The sequence below is a fragment of the Lagenorhynchus albirostris genome, chromosome 8, assembly GCF_949774975.1.
Source record: "Lagenorhynchus albirostris chromosome 8, mLagAlb1.1, whole genome shotgun sequence".
Classification (NCBI taxonomy): domain Eukaryota; kingdom Metazoa; phylum Chordata; class Mammalia; order Artiodactyla; family Delphinidae; genus Lagenorhynchus; species Lagenorhynchus albirostris.
The window spans coordinates 50,535,814-50,553,462 of record NC_083102.1 but is presented as its reverse complement, the minus strand read 5'-3'; the positions used below and the strand labels follow the sequence as shown (position 1 = coordinate 50,553,462).

Genomic DNA, 17,649 nt, shown 5'->3' with positions numbered 1-17,649 from the left:
CAGACTAATGAAATCCCAGCTCAAGCTTACCCTGCTCCTCCCCACAAACCCTTCATTCCTCAGACACGGCCCCCGAGAGCAGACTCCTCCCCACACAAAGCCACCTTCCTTCAGATTCACTATCGGCAAATCATTACCTTCCTACTGGAAATGGTGTCCAAGACCTCAGAACCAGAGTCTGTGACAGCAGATCCTGGGAAAAAGTGATTAACTTCGTGTGGAAACATGGCGATTTCATTCTGACGATATATTCTGTGGTGGCGAAGTTTGGATACCCACTCATCGAAGACTTCCTCTGACTTTACCTAGATTATGTTGGGTTGAAAGGAGACGAGAATGTCAGTCACTCTAAGGAACAATTAGTCATCACATTGAGGTCACTCCTAGCACTTCTTCATGCTGTCATGTGTAGAAATGTGGAAATACCAGTTTACTGACTTCATTTACGTAGTCTATAGAACAAGCTGGAGAAGGAGATGGAGAGCAAAAATGGTCTTCATAAACTCTACTTTAGGCATTCTATGAAAGACTCCAATTGTTATGTTATTAGTAGGAAATATTAAAGAACAAATAAGCTGAAATTTACATTTATCCATCTCTTAAAGTGGTTCCAAGTTCTCTTGTCCCAGTTTCTACTAACCATACTAAAAATATTAGCACCATTTTTAAAAAAAACTCTTTTATAATTCAGACTTTTCAGACCAATCTTCTCTGAACTGGAATGAATTAATAAATTCTTCCTAAAATATTTAATCTTGTTAATCTTCTCTGACAAAGAATATGGTGCTGAGGAATATATGTTAATGAATGTGAAGGTTACTTAAAAGAACATTTCTCCCACTCTTAGAAAACAAAAATCTGATAAAGTTTTATCAGTGATTTCCAGGATTTTTCAAACACACATACACAAACTTTTAGCCATTCTCTCCAGGAGTGACTATCAATGTATAATTTCTATGAAGAGTAATGTTTGTATCTAGTAACTTTTATTATAAAGTATTTCAAATGTGCATAAAAGTACTAAAAAGAATATAATAAGCACCTATGCACCATAGATATTTCTTAATAGTCAATATTTGTGTGTGCATGATGGTGTATTAATGCTTTCAAAACGAAAAATGATAGATATCTATATACGAGAACACAGAGACTCATGAAGTGGTAATTTAAAAGACCTCAAAAGGATGTATGGTAGGTTAACTTCCAAGAAGAAAAATCCAGGTCAATTCAGTTAAAATCTTTACTAATGCTGCTACTGAGAGCAAGGATGTGGAAATAAACGTCAGCAACATCCTTCACGTAGGAAGTGTTCAGTCGGCGTTTATGTTTGCTATGTTGATTAGAAGTACACACAAGACTTAAACCCCTCCAGGTGCTATTGGATGTGTCGTTTACAAGTAGAAGCAACACAAACAGACTCACATCTATTTGTCTCCTTTAAATTATGTTCTTGAAATGTACTTCATTTCCCAGATGTTGTTAACTGACTGCCCAGGACAGTCAAATATGTACTATTCCCCAAGCCTAAGCCCCTATGCCTGTGGCTGTAGGTAATTGCGTACAGCAGGGCTTCTCACCCTCGGCACATCGACAGGGTGGGCTGGAGACGTCTTTGCCGTGGGGGCAATCAAGCCCATGTATGTGCTAAGCATGTATTTGCCCAAGTACCACGACGTGCTATGGGGAGGACAGGGACACATTAAAATGGGGAGTTCATAATCTCATGCTTTTATTTTCCCAAAGCACAGCCCCCACTCCCAATATTCCAAGTAATTTGTCCAAGTAAGAAAAGACTCTTAACATTTTCTCAATTAATTTCTAACACTCGGGTACCACCTAATAGTTATATATAATACATAAACATATTGAGCTTACTGTGGGTCAGGCATTACGTCAAGTTTTCTACATGCAGCCCTACAAGACGAGCACTGGAACTCCCATTGTCGGGGTGGGAGGGTGGTGAGAAAACTGAGACTTTCAGAGATTAAATCATTTGTCAAAGGCTGAAAGCTAGTAAGTAACCAGGCAGTCAAGATCTGAACCAGATCTGTATCTCCAAAGCTCTTGCTTCATGCTTTCAACTATCTATACCACCTGCAGGAGAAGGGGCAGAAGAGGGTAGTTAAGCAGCTTTCAGAGATACTGTTTGAAGACCCATCCTTTAGGGGAAAAATTTTTGACATCACTGTGGTATGAGAATTTTAATGAAATCCCTATAAATTTAGTCGAAGTTGTAAGATGGGGCTTCTCAGACTGAAGATCATATTTTACTTCAGGAAACATTTTTTTTTTTAAGAAGATGTTGGGGGTAGGAGTTTATTAATTAATTAATTTATTTTTGCTGTGTTGGGTCTTCATTTCTGTGTGAGGGCTTTCTCTAGTTGCGGCGAGCGGGGGCCACTCTTCATCGCGGTGCGCGGGCCTCTCACTATCGCGGCCTCTCTTGTTGCGGAGCACAGGCTCCAGACGCGCAGGCTCAGTAGTTGTCGCTCACGGGCCTAGTTGCTCCGCGGCATGTGGGATCCTCCCAGACCAGGGCTCGAACCCATGTCCCCTGCATTGGCAGGCAGATTCTCAACCACTGTGCCACCAGGGAAGCCCAAGGAAACATTTTAACCTATAGTAAATGGTTCTTCACTAAAGATGGTACTGCCTGGGGGTAGAGGGGGTTTGTATTTGGAAACATGAAGTTTTCTGTTTTTTGTTTTTTTGTTACTGATGTCACAATCACAAGGGAGGGGGGGATTTAGGGGATAAGAGACAATGAGGCTAAATGTTCAGCAGTGTAAGAGACAGTCCTACACAATGAAGAACTGTCCCATCCAGATATCAATAGATATATCCTTAGAAATACTTTCATAATGAAGATCTTCTACATGTTGACTGGATGTTTTGAAATTCAAAAGGCATCACCAACGGTACTATAACTGACAATCCTTTCACAACATAAAGGAACTCTGTGCAACAGGAGACAGCATCTGGGAAGCAGTGTCACCTTCAGATGATAAATGTGCTCCTCGGTGTCGAGATCTATGCACTTTGACGACTTCTTCACAGACATCACCGAGAGCCCGACATCAATGCAGCCATGCAGCTTCTCTCTCTCTATCTGCAAAGGCACAAAGGGGGCCCCTTGAGAACCACGGTGTTAAAAACCATCGGAACATCCTTAACACTCTTTCCCTCTACCCTCCCCTTCCACACCCACTAACAGTAAACATAATAACTACACTTCTCCAGTACTTAGCGTGAACTAGCACGGAGCTTAGTGCTATACACACATCATCCTGTTTAACCTGTGAGGGAGGAAACATCTCCCCTTTTACAGACGGGAGACTGAATTACAGAGGGTTAAGTAACAAGCAGTTTGCACATTGCAAAGTGAGGAAGCAAGGAGGTGAGGAAACTAAAAAGTTAGCCCCATGACTCCTATGACAGTGAATTCACCTGTTAACTTCACCGCCTCCTGCAGAAATAGTTTCCGGTGTCTAAATTCATTTGGAAGTGACTTAAAAAGAGGAGTAGGTTTGTTTTCTACATCTGTGACTCCATTTCTGTTTGGTAAATAGGTTCATTTGTACCATTTTTTAGATTCCACATATAAGCGATATCAGATGATAGTTGTCTTTGTCTGACTTACTTCACTCAATAAGACAATCTCTAGGTCCATCCATGTAGCTGCAAATCGCATTATTTCATTCTTTTTTATGGCTGAGTAATATGGTTACCAAAGGGGAAGGGGGGGATAAATTGGGAGCCTGGGATTGACATATACACACTACTATATAAAACAGATAACTAATAAGGACCTACTGTATAGCACAGGGAACTCTACTCAATACTCTGTAATGACCCGTATGGGAATGGAATCTAAAAAAGAATGGATATATGTATAACTGATTCACTTTGCTGTACAGCAGAAACTAACACAACATTATAAATCAACTATAATCCAATAAAAATTAATTTAAAAATTTCTTTAAAAGCTGAAGAAACCAAAAAAGAAATTTAAAAATAAAAATTAAAAGAGGAGTAAGGAAGCTAATACAGGCCACTGTGGGTCAGGCACTATGGCACGTTTCTGTATTCGCCCCAACAAGGTGAGCACCGTGAGAGAGGCGAAGAGAGGAAGACGGGAGGAGAGAAGTGCTGGGTGAGAGAGGGACCCCTATGAGGGCAGGACCAGTAGTCATTCCGAGTCCTCAAGGGCTGTCCGCCTGGTGTTCACACACAGGGGAACCTCCCGTCACCTTCAGCAAGGGCCTTCTCCACTAAACCCCTCAGTCCCCATAACAGTGGGAGGGACACGCTCTCTGTTTTGTTCCTGTTAGCTCACTGTGAAGAGGTCTCCCCCACCCAGAGAACCCCACAGCACAACCCTAAGACCAGAACCCATGCCTGGATACCCAGTAGGGTGTTGATAGGGGCTCCTGCACCTCTACTTGGTGGGTGAACTGAGCCCACCCAGAACCCAGAGCAGGGACAGCGGGGAGCAGGTACCTCTGTTCCCTGAGAGGGAACCACCACCCCTCCCTGATCTCCAGTTTAGGGAAATCCAATTCTCAAATATGCACAATGTCATCCATGAGCTGACAACCACTAGCTCTTTAGAATTCTTCAATAGCATACTGGATTAACAAGACGACTTACATCACTTTGGTTCTTGGCATATTTCAAGATTCCTTTGTCCAGATAGAAGAATCTCTGTGGGGAATAAAGCAGAATTCATTAAGACATTCCCAGGACTTCCCTGGTGGTGCAGTGGTTAAGAATCCGCCTGCCAGTGCGGGGGACACGGTTTTGATCCCTGGTCTGGGAAGATCCCACATGCCACAGAGCAACTAAGCCCACGCGCCTAGGGCCCGTGCTCCGCAACAAGAGAAGCCACCGCAATGAGAAGCCTGCGCACCGCAACAGAGTAGCCCTCGCTCGCCGCAACTAGAGAAAGCCCGCGCGAAGCAACGAAGCCCTAACGCAGCCAAAAAGAAATATTAAAAAAAAAAAAGACATTCCATTTAAACATCCTTCTCTTGGTCTCCATGCTCAACTTCAAATTAAATGTAAGTGCTTAAGAACCGGGTCCTGAGTGGGGAGTGTAGGTGCAAACGAAGGTGCGTCCCAGGCCAGTTCTTACCTTGTGCCAGCCTTTCAAGGGCCATTTCCTTTTTTTCAGCAAAAATCCTTTCTGAATTGGTGGCTCCTGGGTGTAATTCATCTCTCCCCTCAGTCCTTCCACCACTTCCCAGCTGTCCTGTTCCAACAAAAGAGTTCAGGCTCAATGGCTATCTTTTAAAAAAATAGTAATGTTAAGAAGCACTCGATCCCATCGGTAAATCCATCCAAGATGATGAGACTGGCTGGGTGTGTTGGGGAGAAGAAACTCAAATTTAATTTATGTACAGTTCTTTGACTTTACAGATTTAATGCTATAATTTAGTGGCATCAAATTTTTTGTTGTTGTTGTTTTTGAAAAGCTCTCTCTCAGAAGGGAATGTCTCTGTCTTTTTTGGTGCTTGAACCTTGACAACCACAGCTAAAGGTAAAGACTTTCCTGTGAGTTCTATTTTTGTTCCCTTTGACATCATCAGTAATTTTCACTCACCACTAGACTTCGGTCTGAATTTGAACCCAAAGCTACATACATCAGGATGGAGGCTGGGCAGGAGGGATAGGGGTGGCTGGGAAAATTGGCTGAAAAGTGTGAGACTGCATGCAAGTTGGTAAACACAACACGTTGGTCAAAATGATGATTTAGTCACACTGCCTCCAAATTCTAGGTATTTAAATGTTGGAAATCTTGAAGCATCAAAAAGGTGGTTCTGCAACAAGTATTTTCATCCTCTTTGCCCAGAAGTTTTGTTTTCCCCTCCTTTCTTTTGTTTCAGAAACTTTGGTGAGGGGAGGGTGCAATTATTGCTCTACTAAGCTGTTTGCAATTTTGAGGTACAAGTTATAGTTATTACTATAAATCTTCCACTGTTAGCTATTTGGGTTATTTCAAGTAATTGACTAGAAAAGAATTTTAAAAGGAATACTAAAGAAAAACACTAAAAATTTATTTTTAAATGCTTGAAAATGCACATACCATTGCAAAATTACCCCCAGATAGACCAAAACTGACAACACTTCAGCTGGTTTTTATTTATTATTATTTTTACATTTTTTGTTGGGATATAACATACATGAAATGCGCAAATCTTAAGACTGTAACTTGAAGAATTTATATACCTATACCTACCATCCAGATCAGAGAGAAAACTTTTCCAACACGGGATAATTACGTTTTGACAAACATGTCTTTCCCCTCCTCGGGTTTACTGAGATATTACTGGCAAATAACATACGTAAGTTTAAGATGTACAATGTGATGATTTGATACACCTCTATTCCCTCACAGAATATACTGTTTTTTTGGTGTGTGATGATAACATTTAAGATCTACTCTCTTACCAGCTTTCAAGTATATAACATTGTTAGTTATAGTCACCATGCTATACGTTAGAGCCCCAGAGCTTATTCATCTTACAGCTGGAAATTTGTACCATTCGACCAATATTCTCTCCATTTCCCCCACCTTCTGCCCCTGGTAGCCACCATTCTACTCTCTCCTTCTATGAGTTTCGCTTCTTTAGATCTGAATATAAGTGAGAACATACAGTATTTATCTTTCTCTGTCTGATTTGGTTCACTTAGCATAATATCCTCAAGACCCATCCATGCTGTCACAAAAGGCAGGATTTCTTTTTTGTGGCTGAATAATATTCCATTGTGTATATGTATATATATGGAATCTTATATTTCCAGGGGATACATATACATCTTACATTTTCTTTGTCCATTCACCCATCCAATGGGCACTTGGATTGTTTCCATGTTGTGGCTATTGCAGACAATGCTACAACGAAAACTGGGGTGCAGATATCTCAAGACACAAACATGTCATCTGGGCCAAATTTCATGTTGAATAACTTGCTCTTAGTCAAATCTCCAGCCTGCAGTAAGTGGTACAGGCAGAGGCCAGAGGGGCTGGGAGATGGACCTTAATAACCTGGGAGCAGAAGCAATTAGACCCAAGTCCCAGGCAGCAGACGGTCTAATGGGGAGGGCATGGAACCACAGAGAGTCCTGGGTGCTCTGGCTCGGTGTCTGTGTTGTCCTCAAGTTCAATCTATGGAAAACACCTAGTAGCAAGACCATTTTCCTACCTTAGTGGCTGAACACTTTGTATAACCATCCTGACAGATCTGCCTTATATCTGATTGCACCTTACTCTCAATAAGGCTTAAGGTACATCCCAGAGTTCTCAAACATAGCACTGGTTGAAATCTGGAGTTGTAAAAGTTGAATTCTTCAATGGAAAAACCAAAGCTTAGATTCAGCTCCTAAATTAGAGGACTTTTTCAAAAAGGTAAAAATGTCAAACAAGATTCTTTGTAGCAATTATTACCAATTATTCAGTCACTCAATTACATCCAGACAATAAACGGAGAATGCATAATATTAAGTGATGGGAAGCCACACACACACAAAAATTCTGCTCACATTTATTTCAGCTCAAAAAAACCAGTCCTCAAAAAGTGTCTTGCTTGTCAAGATTTTACTGAATCGTTAAAATCATCAGGTTAAAAATTTCACCTCCTCCAGGAAGCCTTCTTCAGAGGAAAGTACTATTTCATCCCAGAGACTCCATCAGTATTTCATCTCACCTTCTGCTTATGATTGTATATGTGAGGTTTTATCATCCCTGGACTGGATAATAGACACCTTGAGGCTCTAAAGTGTCTGTTCACTTCTGATTTCCTCAATGTGCCTAACCTGTTATCCTGTGAATAGTATGCATCTGATTGACAAACGGATAAACTTGGTCCTGGAATAAGGCTGCAAACAGATTTATGTTCTTGGAATATCATTCACTGGCTTGCATTTGAAGTATGCCCAAAATCTTTGGGCTAAATGACTATTTACAAATCAAATACAGCACATTCACACTTGTGAAAGAAGGTGTATGTGTGTTATCACTGTTAAATGAAAATCTAAGGCTTGAAATCTTCTAAAAAGTACTCTAAGAAAATCAAGCCCTTTTGATTTGTTTGATTTAAGACTCCCAAGCAAAAGGCAACAGGCAGAGTGCTAATACTAGACCATCGTGCACATCTGCTGAAGACATTCAATTGTGCAAAATGCAAATGCCAAGAGGGATTAGACGTTATTGCATACTTTACAAAACTGAAAAACAAATGGAATGAGATCACACCTATAGTTTAAAGGATAACAAGGCTTAAATCTCAAAAATGTTTCAAGGATTCGTGTTAGAACTAGATTTCTCCTGAACTCTTGAGACACAGTATATGCCTACCAATGAGCCAATGTGGAGGGCAGGGGATTAGACTGGGTTTCTTGGCTCTTAAGGTAAATAAGTCAAACAGGGTTTGCACTTAGTACTACGAAATATCATCTTTTTTCCCTCACTTTATCTTCTATCTGGGCTCAGAACTTGAAACTCTTACGAGGTTGGAAGAGCCAGATTTGAAGAATTTAAGAAAGTGAAGGCTCTCCTTGACTGAGGAAGAAAGCACTGCAGCCAACTCCTTTTCTGGCTCAACATCCAAATCCTCCCCCTCCCAACTTCCTTATCTGTCACCGTCCTTGAGTCATGAGGCTGAAACCTAAGAGCCAGCATCCAGCCAGTGGTTCTCAGTGGGTACTCTTCTCTCAGGCTGTGAAACCTCGGGGGCACTTTTAGTTGTCACAGTGATGGGGTGGGGGGTTGGTCTCTGGCACCTAATGGCTGGGGACCAGGAATGTTAGATGTCCTGAAATGTCTCAGTCTTGCACAAAGAAGTTGTCCCACACCCGCAAGATTTTCCAAAGTGCCAAGAGACATTTTCATAGATGAAACCCGTTTATAATTATCCGAGCACAGAACTTAACTCTGTTTCATGTACTTACCAAAGTATTTTTGCATGGTTTTTAACACACTCTGAATTCTTGGGAATGCAACTACTGAATAATTGAGATAAGACTGTACTTCCTCCTGTTTGGGACTTTAGCAAGAGTCACCCACCATTTGGCAGAATCGTGTCACTGAAGCCCGTGCCACTTGCGGTATGTGAGTTATTAACACATCTCTATGGGTCTGCATTAGTAGCCGTCACCCCACATATAGGTGTATCTGACCACTTCGTTATGTCTTCTGGTATAGTCATGTCTGGGCTTTTACATATTATAATGTATACTTTAACCACTTCTCTGAAGTTTCCTTTATTCACAGTAAAGTGTTATGTTGATATTTTCAAAATTATGTGGGCAATTATATTAAATTAATAATGAATTTCATTTGAGGAGAGTAAAGCCTTCACTGAAATACTGGTCATACAAAGGGGACATTGGTATGATGGAGTTAAGAGCCACTGCTGATCCCGACACCAATTCTGTGAGAAGGAATGCCAGACCAGGACACAATATAGTGAAATCACTTTGAAACTGTAAGGGCTTGATTATTATAAGTCAGTCCTGTTAGTTTCATCTTCAAAATGTGTATCTTCCATGTCCCTTCTCCTCTGTTTCCCCGCCACCACCCGCCGATCTCATCAAACCTGATTTCCCAAGACTCCCCACTTCTACAATCATTTATGGGACCTCACTAGGTCCTACTCTCCATGCAGTGTAAAAATGAATACAACATAATATTTGTCATTTCCACTGCTGTGGTTTACTTGTATTTTTCCAAGCTCCCAGAATCTTCTCTTGTTCTTTTCCACCCGTACAAACACTTCAAGATTTTAGTTCAGTTTTCTCTTTCCATGAAATTCCTAAGTTACCCAAACGACATCAATCATATATTCCTGTAAATGATAGTAGTATTGCTGTCCATTACCAGGTAGTTTAGTATTTTATAAATTTTTTTTCCATTTTTATCCCCAGTGCTTTGCTCTTCTGTCCCCAAACAGTTGTAGGGGCCATCTTTTTAAGTTGTTTAGAACCCCAGCAAAGAACTGAGTATATAGTAAGAAAGAAAATAATTCTCCTGGGTTTATATTAATTGTTGGGGTCTCAAACAAAGAACATAGATTAAGGTCTCAAACCAAGTAAATGGCACTGGATGGTTGGTCAACAAGGAGATATTAAAATGTATCCACACTTCTAGGCAGGCTGCCATTCAAAACACAAAAGAATAGTGCCTCAGGAAACACTATCCAGTGGGGTGGATTGAAACAATATATAAATACAAAAATATAAACAACAAAAAGATAAAATGATTGAATACTTTCTAGCCCCATGAAAGCAGGAACCTTTTCTGTCTTGTTCACTACTTAATAGTGCATAGTATATGAAGGTGGTTAAGAATAAATCCTGGGATCTTTCATTGCGGTGGGGCCCCTCCCGAGTCCTCACTTCGCGCTGACCGGAATCCGAGGAGATGGCGAGCCAGGTCATCAAATGCAAGGCTGCAGGTGCCTGGGAGGCTAGAAAGCCTCTCTCCATAGAGGAGATAGAGGTGGCACCCCCAAAGGCTCATGAAGTTCGAATGAAGATTATTGCCACTGCAGTTTGCCACACTGACGCCTATACCCTGAGTGGGGCTGATCCTGAAGGGAGTTTTCCAGTGATCTTGGGACATGAAGGTGCTGGAATTGTGGAAAGTGTTGGTGAAGGAGTTACTAAGCTGAAGGCAGGTGATACTGTCATCCCACTTTACATCCCACAGTGTGGAGAGTGCAAATTCTGTCTAAATCCTAAAACGAACTTTTGCCAGAAGGTAAGAGTCACTCAAGGGAAAGGATTCATGCCAGATGGCACTAGCAGATTTACTTGTAAAGGAAAGACAATTTTACATTACACGGGAACCAGCACATTTTCTGAATACACAGTTGTGGCTGATATCTCTGTTGCTAAAATTGATCCTTTAGCCCCTTTGGATAAAGTCTGCCTTCTGGGTTGTGGCATTTCAATTGGTTATGGTGCTGCTGTGAACACTGCCAAGGTGGAGCCTGGCTCTACTTGTGCCGTCTTTGGCCTGGGAGGAGTTGGACTGGCAGTTATCATGGGCTGTAAGGTGGCTGGTGCATCCCGGATCATTGGTGTGGACATCAATAAAGATAAATTCACAAGGGCTAAGGAGTTCGGGGCCTCTGAGTGTACTAACCGCCAGGACTTCAGTAAACCTATCCAGGAAGTGCTCGTTGAGATGACTGATGGGGCAGTGGACTGTTCCTTTGAGTGTACTGGTAATCTGAAAGTCATGAGAGCAGCGCTGGAGGCCTGCCACAAAGGCTGGGGCGTCAGCGTGGTGGTTGGAGTAGCTGCCTCAGGTGAAGAAGTTACCGCTCGTCCATTCCTGCTGGTAACAGGCCGCACGTGGAAAGGCACTGCCTTTGGAGGATGGAAGAGTGTAGAACGCGTCCCAAAGTTGGTGTCCGAATATATGTCCAAAAAAATAAAGATTGATGAATTTGTGACTCACAATTTGCCTTTTGACCAAATTACCGCAGCTTTTGAACTGATGCATGCAGGAAAGAGCATCCGAACTGTTGTAAAGCTTTAAATTCCAAAGAGAAAAATTCTTCCATCCTTGTAACTAAGTCTTGTGGTCTGAGTGGAGCAGCCAGACAAGCAGGAAGGAGCTCTTTCAAGTTCACAGCTTCTTAGACCTTCATTAACTGACTCTGGGGAATAATGTTTTGTGTATAAATTCATAAACGTCTAATCAAGGACAAGGCTAATACTGTCGTAAGTCTGTTTTCTGGACTCTTCTTCACATAAATAATTGCTGGCTCATTAAGGAATATTTTTAACAATAATAAAAGGAACTTCTGCAAAAAAAAAAAAAAAGAAAAGAATAAATCCTGGGCTTCCCTGGTGGCTCAGTGGTTGAGAATCTGCCTGCCAATGCAGGGGACATGGGTTCGAACCCTGGTCTGGGGAGATCCCACATGCCACGGAGCAACTAAGCCCGTGCACCATAACTACTGAGCCTGCGCTCTAGAGCCTTTGAGCCACAGCTACCGAAGCCCGTGCACCTAGAGCCCGTGCTCCGCAACAAGAGAAGCCACCGTAGTGAGAGGCCTGCTCACGGCAATGAAGAGTAGCCCCTGCTCGCCGCAACTAGAGAAAACCCTCGTGCAGCAACGAAGACACAACACAGCCAAAAATAAATAATAAGTAAAATAAATAAATTTTTTAAAAAAAGAATAAATCTTAAGAGTTCTCATCACAAGGAAGAAAAAATTTGTTTCTATTTCTCTAATTTAGAATCTATCTGAGATGATGGATGTTCACTAAACTTATTGTGATGATAATTTCATGACGTATATAAGTCAAATCATTATGCTGTACACCTTAAACTTACACAGTGCTGTATGTCAATTATATCTCAATAAAACTGGAGGGAAAAAAATGGTCCATGGTAGATATGAATAAATATGTTGACCAAACTAATAAGCAATTACAATAGCTAACATTATTAATAATGTTACTACTTATCATCTATCAGGAAGTGTTCTAAACACCACGTGTACATTGTTGCGCTTAATCTTTTCACAATCTTGCAAGGTTGGATTTATTAGTATATTTTTTAAATGTCTTTATTGCACCTTCATTTTTTTTTTACATTTTTAAAACTAATAGACTATTTTTAGAGCACTTTTAGGTTTATAGGAAAATTGAAATTACAAAAAGTTCCATACACTTCCTCTCTCGCCACACACAGTTTTCTCTGTTATTAACATCTTGCACTGATGTGGCACATTTTTTAAAAAACAGATGAACCAATATGATACATCATTATTAAGTAAAGTCCATAGTTTACACTAGGGAGTCACTCTCTGTGGTATACAGTTCTATGAGTTTTGCCAAATGCATAATGTCATATATCCACCATTTCAATAACATACAAAATAGTTTCACTTCCCTAAAAATACTCCTCCCTTAACTTTCATCCCCTCTCAGTCTTCCTGGAAACCAGTGTTTTTGGAATGTGGAAACCAAGGAAGAGAGAATAGGTAACTTTCCCCATGCTATAAAGTCACCTGACTACAAAGTCGATATTTTCAATCATTCTGCTACATATTACAGCACATTGTATATTCTACTGTAATTTAAATATGTACATTCTGATGATGAACAAAGAGTAAATGCCATGGGGCAGGGGGACGGAGGTGGCTAAGTCCAAGATCAGAAGCCATCTGAAGGAGTCAAGAAGCCCTGCCCTACAGATAGAGACAAGCAAGGCTGGGATCCTGAGCACAGCTGCCAGGTCTCCCATCCTGCATCCCCCTGAACTGGGGCGGGAAGTCAGCCTGTGCATTTTAATGCTGCCAAGTCTTTGCTCATTCGCTGTCTTACATCTGGAACATCTGCCCCACCTATTCTCAGCCTGGTGAATTCTCACCTAGCCCCACACCACCTCCTCCTTGGGGCAGAAATTCTCTCCCTCCTCAGCACTTGCAGACCTCACTTGCACTCTCTGTCTCCCTAGCTAGAAGGTGGGTACCGTGAGGACAGAGACTGAGGCTGATTTCTTATCACCTCACTACCTGTGACACAGGCGCCCTAAATAAATATTTGCTGAACGAATAAGTCTGAGGAGCAAGAGGCTATAAAAAAAGGGCCTCACAGAGCCCTTGGGGTCAGGGACTTTAATAATACGTGTTGGATTGGAGTGAACTGGTACTCAGGACAGAAAAAAGCAGAGATGTCACTTTCTCTCGTCTAAAGGCACCGGGTGGCAGGAAGTGGCTTCTACCATGCTTCACATACCAGTGACCCAGGAGGAGGACATGCACCCTGAGCTGAGCGCCCTGAGAAACACAGTGCAGGTGGACCTGGGCCCAGGGGAGATCAGGCCCTGCTGACTTAGCCCAACACAGCTGGGCTGATATCTGCCCTGGGGGCGTCAGGCTTAAAGCTCCCCAAGAATATCAGGTGGAGAGAGAAACAGGACAGGGTAGGGGGAAGCGGCTCCTAAAGGTCTTTGCTTGAGTTTAACTGAAGACAGTCTGGCGCTGTCATCTGGCATTAAATTCAGTCTGTTTCACTGAACATCTAAAAGTGCCAAATATAGAAAGCTGCTTTGTGGTGGGAAAGGCAACTAAGGATTTATTCATGCTCATGAGCTGGCAAAGTTCATTTCCATATTGCTGAGTGCACAAACTGAAAGCGCTTCCCTCCAGTACAGCTGTTTCCACAGCATACATCTCCTCTGCACCTTTCAAATGCTGGGTTCTCAGTCACTGCCCTTACAGTGATGTCAGAAATAGAAAACGATTTAAAACTTTAAATTCTTCCTGCAGCTGAAGAGTGTTGTGAAAGGAAGTTTTGTGGTTGCCTCTGTCTGCCATGACTGGAAAGTGGGCTGTTCTGATTATTTATTTAGTCTGTTTATCAGGCTTTTAAAAGTCACAAGGCAATCCCCAGCATTAAATCACATGGAACACGATTTAACATGACTTTAAAGGCATGTGTAATCTTCTAAAGGCTCAGGATCATCAATATCATCTTTTATGACTGTATTAGAAACACATGGAAATGCTTGCCAACAGATTTCCAGTTAATATAACGATAGCTTTAACTGATGTCAGACCAATTCTGGACTTATATTTCAATCACTGACACTTGGAGTTGTTGCTTCTTGTCAATTGTTTCTTCCTCAACTCAGAGTTTTTGAACACCAACAAACCTGACAGAAAGAAAAATGAAAAGAATAGAGTGGGGGTGGGGTGGGTATGCAATCTAACGCAGTGCTTCTCAACTGTAACGTACCAATCACTGAAGATTTTGTCAAAACACAGAGTTCAGGTTCGTAGGGCTGGGGCGAGGCCTGGGCTTCTGCACCTGCACAGGTGAGGCTGCTGCTTTTGCTGGACCACAGAACCACTCCAAGCAGCCACACTCTAGGAGACCAGCCTGCCTTGAAGAACTGGGATTTGACTCAGTAGGCTCTGAGGGTAAAACCAGGGCCAATGGGTGAGACTTATAAGGCCCTGGACTCCACCTCTGCATTAAGGATGATTGTCTGATAATAGTCAGTGCTATGAAAAATAACAGAAACGACAAGGGCTATGAACGAGTACGTTCCCTAGTCACTGGGGAACTCTGTCAGAGGCTGGCATAGGTGCTGCAGAGGGATTCCTAGACTAGGTAGGAGGTCAGGATAAATGAGATTGAGATCCCTTCTAAATCTTGTATCATAACCTCATGTCTATCAACTGGGTATAAAGTCTCAGTTAGGCGAGGTAGGTTCTAGAGATTTGCTTACGACACTGTGCCAGCAGTTAACAATACTACCGTATTGTGCACTTAAAAATTTGTTAAGATAGATCTTGTGTTAAGGGTTATCATAATAAAAATAAATAAAATGAAATAAAAGAAAATAAAATATTGGCTGATAAAGTCTCCCCAAAAACAAATTAAAAAAGAGTAGTATTGGGCTTCCCTGGTGGCGCAGTGGTTGAGAGTCCGCCTGCCGATGCAGGGCACATGGGTTCGTGCCCAGGTCCGGGAAGATCCCACATGCCGCGGAGCGGCTGGGCCCGTGAGCCATGGCCGCTGAGCCGGCGCGTCCGGAGCCTGTGCTCCGCAGCGGGAGAGGCCACAACAGTGAGAGGCCTGCGTACCGCAAAAAAAATAAAAAATAAAAAATAGGGCTTCCCTGGTGGCGCAGTGGTTGAGGGTCCGCCTGCCGATGCAGGGCACACGGGTTCGTGCCCAGGTCCGGGAAGATCCCACATGCTGCGGAGCGGCTGGGCCCGTGAGCCATGGCCGCTGGGCCTGCACGTCCAGAGCCTGTGCTCCGCAACGGGAGAGGCCACAACAGTGAGAGGCCCACATACCGCTAAAAAAAATAAAAATAAAAAATAAATAAAAAATAAACATTCTTATCCTTGATCCAAATCATCAGTGACTTTCTTTCACCTCTCTATAAGAATAACTGGTTCTCATCATGAGAACCTAGCAACAGATTAAGATCCCGGAGAGCCTCATGAATCAAAAAAAGAATGGCTTTTGTGTTATGTAGGTTATATTCTAGTTATAACTGAGCTTCTATTTAACAGGGTAGTCTCTAACTCAAAGGTCTAAGGCTTAGCACCATATAGGTACTGGAGATGCAAAGATGTGAAACCAAATGCTGGCCTTCAAACAGTTAACGTACATTAAAAATAGAGACACCACACGGTTGAAAACTCGTAAATGCCGGATGCGAGTCTCACATAAACCTGCTACAGACTCCTGTTTCAGGGTAGGCACAATCTCACATAGGGCTGGATCCACCTTAGTTAAATGACTTGAACTGGGATATGAAGAAAAACTGACACAGTGTGAGAAAGCAGGGCTTCTGAGGCTACCCTGACAAACTACCACAGCGCTGGTGACTTAAAGCAACAGAAATTTATCCTCTAACAGTTCTGGAAGCCAGAAGTCCAAAATTAAGGCGTTAGCAGAGCTATGCTCCCTCCAGAGACTCTAAGGGAGAATGTGTTTGTCTTAACTTGGGTTGCTGTAACAAATACCACAGACTGGGAGGGTAGTCCAAGATAAAGGTGCTGGTAGATTCGGTTCCTGGTGAGAACCCACTCCCTGACCTGTAAACAGCTGCCTTCCCGCTGTCTGCTCTTCCTCCACGCCTAAGAGCAAGAAGCTCTGTCGTCTGTCCTCTTCTCATAAGGGCATTCATCCCAGGATGAAGGTCATCCCCTCATGACCTCATCTGAACCTAACTATCCCCCAGAGGCCCCACCTCTAAATGTCATCATATTGGGGGTCAGGGCTTCAACATATGAACTGGGGTGGGGCGGGCACAGACACAAACAGTCGGTCTATAATAGCGTTCCTTGCCCCTTCCGGTTTCTGGTGGCCTTGGCATTCCTTGGCTTGTATTCCCATCACCCAGATCTCTGCCTCCGTCTTCACACACATCACCTTCTCCTCCGTGTCTGCCTTCTCTCTGTGTGTTTCTTATAAGGACACCGGTCACTGAACTTGGGGCTTACCCGGATAATCCAGGACGTTCTCCTCAACTCAAGATTCTTAAATTAATTACATCTTTTACCAAATAAGGTAACCTTCACAGGTTCCAAGGACTAGGATGTAGATATATCTTTGGGGGTGGGGGGACCATTCAGCCTACTACACAGGGCAAGAGGGACCACTAGGCCAGAGACTGCCAGGAAATCGACTCACCTGGAGTGAGAATAGAGAGGAGGTGATTTTGGTTGTGGTGGGAGCTTGTGTAGAGGTGCAGAGGGAGACACAGCTGGACTCGATGGTAGGGCCAGGGTGTAGAGGACCTTAGAGAGATGTCGGATTATTCCAGGGAAGTCTCCTGTTTTGCCTAGGTCCTACTTACACTGTCACTTCTCGGCCTTTAGTATCAATATTTTAATAGCATCACATCACTTAAGTAGACTCAGACTTTCCCCTCCCTGGGAAAGAACTGTTGAGCCCCTTTGGTTCACATTTGCATCTATAGCTCCTAGAAAAACATCTAGTAACTGCAAAGCTAGTAAGCTGTGCTCTCAACAAAAGCATCTGAATCAGTTCTGCCTTGCTGTATCCTGCACTATGGCCAAGGCCAACCGTGAATAAATACGCTGATTCTCTTAAGGTATCCATGTAGTTTCTAACACACTAGTGTTTCTAAAACCCACCAAA

At 42.6% G+C, this 17,649-nt stretch overlaps 2 protein-coding genes across 2 annotated transcripts in view; one reads left to right on the top strand and one right to left on the bottom strand.

Moving 5' to 3' along the window:
• OSBPL3 (oxysterol binding protein like 3) overlaps positions 1-17,649 on the bottom strand; it is a 201,347-nt gene that overhangs the window by 61,848 nt on the left and 121,850 nt on the right. Inside the window, exons 4-7 of the mRNA XM_060156982.1 lie at positions 5,135-5,251; positions 4,651-4,704; positions 2,996-3,109; positions 138-305 (exon numbers count right to left, since the gene is read on the bottom strand). Coding sequence (XP_060012965.1) covers positions 138-305; positions 2,996-3,109; positions 4,651-4,704; positions 5,135-5,251 — 453 coding nt within the window. The remainder of the gene's footprint in view (positions 1-137; positions 306-2,995; positions 3,110-4,650; positions 4,705-5,134; positions 5,252-17,649) is intronic.
• On the top strand, positions 10,364-11,778 carry LOC132524220 (alcohol dehydrogenase class-3-like). The gene has a single exon (XM_060156056.1). The coding sequence runs from the start codon at positions 10,421-10,423 to the stop codon at positions 11,543-11,545; it is 1,125 nt and encodes a 374-aa protein (XP_060012039.1). The 5' UTR covers positions 10,364-10,420; the 3' UTR covers positions 11,546-11,778.